At 41.9% G+C, this 5,357-nt stretch overlaps 1 protein-coding gene across 1 annotated transcript; it reads left to right on the top strand.

The window, feature by feature from the left end:
* Nucleotides 1-2,082: 2,082 nt before the first annotated feature.
* Nucleotides 2,083-4,370, top strand: LOC119087222 (ryanodine receptor 3-like). Its single transcript, XM_037201920.1, has 3 exons — nucleotides 2,083-2,200; nucleotides 2,631-2,726; nucleotides 4,122-4,370. Exons 1-3 carry the CDS (start codon nucleotides 2,158-2,160, stop codon nucleotides 4,265-4,267), a joined length of 285 nt encoding a protein of 94 aa, XP_037057815.1. The 5' UTR covers nucleotides 2,083-2,157; the 3' UTR covers nucleotides 4,268-4,370.
* The last annotated feature ends 987 nt before the right edge of the window (nucleotides 4,371-5,357 follow it).

The following is a 5,357-nucleotide window of genomic DNA, read 5'->3' as shown; positions in this document are numbered from 1 at the left end:
CTGCGTTGCTGGTACACTTCATCTTGTCATCTTATGGTTGTTGGGGCAATGGCTACCCCAGCAAGTAGGTCACTGTCCCCAGTATGGGGCTGGAAGGAATAAAGGACCCAGTAGACCTTAGTCGGTACCCTGCTGGTGCCTGATGCTTGAGCACTGTCATCTTATGTTTTTTAGTGGAAACAATCGCACAGCTGCCCCTGTCACCTTGCCAATAGAAGAGGTCCTGCAGACCCTACAGGACTGATTGCCTACTTCCAGCTGCCAGAGGAGGAGATGCAACATGAAGACAAGCAGAATAAGCTCCGTTCTCTCAAAAACAGACAGAATCTTTTCAAGGAAGAGGTAAGTCAAGAGAGATTGATCGATTGATTGGTTGATTGATTGATTGACTTTGCATTCAGAGATGAAATATGCCTATGGCTGCAGCTTAACTCTGTCTGTAGGCATACACATATTTGTGAGCAGACTCAAGAATAAGAAGCTTCCCGGAAGCTGGGGAAAAAAAGAGGATTTACTGGGGATTGATATTCCCTAAACCACCAGTGGTATATTATTAGTGATGGCTGGCCCATTCAGACTGTTTAGGAGTTGATGCTTCATTTCGTATTTGTGTCCAGAATCCACAAACAATAAATCAGCTTGCTATAGCATGTCATTGGTTATGACCCAAAATTTTTTGGATATGTCAGAATTACCTAGGAAACCAGTTTGAAAAAAATGCAAATGCTTTTATATTCCATCACAACAGAAGTATCTGGGAAGCAGGTTTGAAGAATACAGATGATGATGTATCTGTTATTAGACAGTAGACATCTGAGTCACTAGGGTAGGGACTGATTGTGAAGGAAACATTAAATAGCGGTGTGGTGTCTTGAGACTCAACCTATTCTGGCCCCATTCCTGCCTTCAGGTGACCTTAGATAAGTCATGGTCTTCTCTGAACTCGGGTGTGATGATCTGGGGCTACTAGACTGTGTGGTGGACCTCCCCAGCACTCCGTGTCTGTAGATTCATCCCAAGTTATTGATGTGGGATGTACAACAATTGCTGTCCAGTCTTCAGATCTTAGCAGAGTAGGAATTGGAGGTCCTCTGAGTGTGCTTTTAGACTATTGAAAGAACATTCACCATCCCCCCTGCCTACACATTAGTAATAACTAGGCACAGATGTTCTTGTGGGGTGCCATCATCTTGTAAGAATGCTGGGAAGGTAGTTGAAAATGCTCTTTAGGTTTGTTGTCTCTAAACCCCACCTAGGGGTAAGGAAAGTGAACATGGCTTTCTTGTGCAAATGAGTGAATTTCTCCTTTTATTAAAAATACATCTTTTTGTTCATACAATATATTCATAGTTACCCCTCCCCAAATTCCTCCCAGATCCTCCCCACACACCCCACCCAAATCCACACCCTTTCTTTGTCAGTCTCATTAGAAAACAAAAAAGCCACTAAAAAAAAAAAAAAAGAAAAACAGAATAGGACAAAATAAAGAGAAACACACACACACACACACACACACACACCCTTAAAAAAGAAGTACAAGAAATGCACACAGCTGCAGAGACACACAAACTCACAGGCACCGAAATCCCATAAAAACGCAAAGTCAGAAACCATAAAATGAATGAGATTTCTTGAATTTGAGGCTTAGGAGGAAGTCGGTACTACCCCAGAGCAGTTTCTGCCTGGGTCGGAATCACTTCCCATCAAACTGAAGGGAAGTTTGTGTGGGTTTCATTCACACGGTCTTCCTTGCTGTGTCCTTGGACTGAGTTAAGCACAGCACATGGGACAAACCTGTCACAAGAGACTGCTGATGCTGACTCACTACACAAATGGATGTTATTTAGGTCTACGAGGCACTAAAAAAAAAGTGTATTTTGTTTTTAAGAAGACAAAACTCTGCTGGCACCGTGAAAATCTGTTGCCATATAAGTACCATCAGTTTTAGGAGGTGATAGACATAGGGAAAAAATGAACTAAGGGATCCACAGTGCCCTTTTTCTTTTTTTTTTTTTTTTTTTTTTTTTTGGTCAAGAATGCTGATCTCTTTCTCAACTCTCCTCAGGGAATGTTGGCCTGGTGTTGAATTGCATTGATCGCTTAAATATCTACAATAGCGTAGCACACTTTGCAGGGATCGTAAGGGAAGAGAATGGCATGGCCTGGAAAGAAATCCTGAACCTGCTGTACAAATTGCTAGGTAAGTACACATGCAGCGCCTCCCCCAGGGGATATGTGCAAAGCTGTAAGGGTTATCAACTTGAAACTTAGAAGTCCTTGGAGGCCATATGTTAAATGTTCTATTCTAACCTGATGATTCGTTGTTAACTGGTAGCTTATTGTACTGTCAAATGAGAGCTAGAAGTTGTCAGCTGTGGTAGTCAAGTATGTATGCCAAGGTATGTAGCCAGTCTACATAGCAGAAGTGCCTGTGAGAGAGGAAGTGAGTGATAGATTTTAATTCCCCTAAATGTAGGAATGTGGATGTCTCAAAGGCCCAGACTGGGTAAGATGGCCTTTTGGGGCCTTTTCAGAGCTAACCTTATGAATCACTCAAGAGCTTTCCCAGTTCTTACCCCATCATTATGCCCTTTAACCTACATGATCAATATTTTCTCCCTCGGTTTCAGCTGCTCTCATTCGTGGAAACAGAAACAATTGTGCTCAATTCTCCAATAACCTTGATTGGTTAATTAGTAAATTGGACAGACTAGAATCTTCCTCAGGTAAGAATTAAAAAACAACAACAAGAAAAATTTAACTGTGGAAGAATAATTTTTGTCCCTTTTGTAGAAGTGAAAACAGAATTGACTCATTTTCATCTGGTGATCAATAGTCCTCAGTTCAACAACAACAAGAGAAGGGATGCTCAATGCTTCCTGACAAGGCCATGCCTTTATTTAAGGGACTCTGACTTGGATTTCTTTAATCCTTCTCTTTTACCTAACATTTCATTCTGTGCCTTTGCCTTTACTCCATGGTGCTTCCCACACCCCACCCTCCTGTTCCACTGTTCTCTGGATACTTAGAATGAATCCCCTTTCCATGTCAGCTTAGCAGAATTAAAGGATGACCTTAAATTTAAGAATAAATAATCCTCACCCACCACCCCAATGGTCTTTCGTATCACATCTACAGCCCTTTCTGATGACTCTCAGAGAATTGAGCATTATGGTCATCATCAGTAAGTAACCACCACAAGGCTGAGCAGTTCACTTCTGAGATGAGCCCACACGGCGGATGTGTGCTCCTATGCGAAGCTGCAGTGTTTTGATGCTTTTCTTACAGTCTAGAGGTGGCAGGTGCTTGAGGAAACCAGCCAAGGAATGGTCCCCAAGGACCTCTGTCCTGCTCACATCATTTTAAGCTTCTCTTCTCTCTGTACATTCTTTTGTTAGTGAAATTATATTCCTGGGCACATTAAGTACACCTTGATTGTGTAAAACCAAATTAAGGAATTTTTAAAAATAAAACCAGTGAAGCTCTTGGCCAGCTACTTCCCTTGGATGCTCATCATGATGTTAACCTTGTATGTGCCATGATACAGTAATATTAGTTTACCTTAGGGTCTCAAACTGCACATAGAAACCCATCCACTGTGCCAATGAAGTCAAATAGTCTGTTTCTCAAGCTCATACTTTATTAGCTACATTAGGACATCAAAAATAACCTCTTAGTTCTGTTCTTAGAAAAACACTTACTCTGAGGCTAAAGTCAGAATAGTTTTAAGTTGCGTGCATGATCTTTATAATCTGTATGTAAATTGGGCAACCGCTTACATAGCTGTATTTAAATGAAGTACTGTCTGGTTCGGTCAATTTAAGGATCCCACTTTTCAGCTGCTTTCCTCTATTTGACAAAGAGCATGTTACTGTCTAGGAAAAGGAGGATTGAGTTGGTGTTGAATTAAACTCACCTCTAAATTACAGGCTGCATGTCTTTGGGCCTCCTGGAATCTACCAAAAATGACTACCCCTCTCTTTTGGCTGGGAAGGTTTAGTAGAATCAACAAACTATGGTACACTGGCCCCTTAGGATGCTCCTTTTACTCTTGGGTTTCTGAGTTTGGCCTGTTCTGCAGCTTGCTGAATGGCCAAATGATTGTCATGACATCCATGCAGGTATCTTGGAAGTCTTGCACTGCATCTTGATTGAAAGCCCAGAAGCCTTAAACCTGATAGCAGAGGGCCACATCAAGTCCATCATCTCCCTGCTGGATAAGCATGGGCGGAATCACAAGGTGGGTAAGGAAGGGGGCCACTCCTGACGGTTTATTTTTCCTGCCTTTTCTTTCCCTCACACTAATATCCATTCTGTGTTGTTGAAAGCATGATGTGCAAAACCTTGCTGGTTTTGACAAAAGCTTTGGGAAACTGGGATCTGAAAAAATCTACAGACTCATTCCAAGACAGCCAGCCTCACTGAATCTTAACACACATCTCACTGTGGGGCCAGTTGAATAAGACTGGCTCTCACTCTAGGAGCTATAAGCTTAGCAATAATTTTATTGGATGTGTGGGGTATAGCTGAGCTATACTGAGAAGGTGAAGTTTAGTTCCCAGCTCGCTCCTACCATCATTTTGTGGGAAGGGAACTATATTTTGCGATGTGCTTCAGTCCAGGAAAAGGAGCCCTGCAGCACTGACACATGATATGCAACAGCCTGAGGAAGCAGAAAAGCTATGGTCCTTAACATCTGTGAAATTGCTTGGCAAAGAAGAAAAAAATATGTGGGGTTTGTAATTGCTTTCTCAGACATGGTAAATCAAAAGCAAGCGTGAGGCTTGAGACTGCATCTAGCTTCTGTACATTCCAACATATTCCTCCTGTCCACAAAATGTAGTAGGAATTACTAATAAGCATAGAAGAAATGTATGTCTTGAGCCACAATCTAGCGCTGCAGACAGAGAAGCCACAAAAAGGAGGATTTCCTGGTTTTGTTACATTGGGACCTTGCTACAGTGATTCCACATAAAGCACTTTAAAGGTAGCCCAGTTTCTTTATAACTTCCTACATCCAAAAAACATTGACTAGATGACATTTGATGACAACTTGACAATTATTCTACCATTGCACAGCTGAGAAAAGTGAGGCCTGGTGAGTCAAAGTGGTGAGAGGACTATGCAAACATCACCTGTGTCTTAAGGGTAGTTTAGCAAAGAACTTGCTGAGTGTAGGCCAGAGTACTCTTATACTTCCCTTTTGCTTCGGAAATGCCAATGAAGTCTTCTTCTATCCGGCCTTCTGTGCTCTCTGTGGCCTCAGCAATTTCAAAGTCTCTCTCCTTCACTGAGTTTTCCAAAAAGACAGTAACTTACAATATGTAGAATTCTGGAGTCTCAGGGGACCCAAGCAG

This window comes from Peromyscus leucopus, unplaced genomic scaffold (genome assembly GCF_004664715.2).
Source record: "Peromyscus leucopus breed LL Stock unplaced genomic scaffold, UCI_PerLeu_2.1 scaffold_352, whole genome shotgun sequence".
Lineage (NCBI taxonomy): Eukaryota > Metazoa > Chordata > Mammalia > Rodentia > Cricetidae > Peromyscus > Peromyscus leucopus.
This window is presented reverse-complemented; position numbering and strand designations above follow the sequence as displayed.

Coding starts and splice junctions, on each gene's coding strand:
- LOC119087222 (XM_037201920.1), top strand. CDS start 2,158: ATGGCCTGGAAAGAAATCCTGAACCTGCTGTACAAATTGCTAG. Junction 2,201..2,630: donor CCTGCTGTACAAATTGCTAG/GTAAGTACACAT, acceptor CCTCGGTTTCAG/CTGCTCTCATTCGTGGAAAC. Junction 2,727..4,121: donor CAGACTAGAATCTTCCTCAG/GTAAGAATTAAA, acceptor ACATCCATGCAG/GTATCTTGGAAGTCTTGCAC.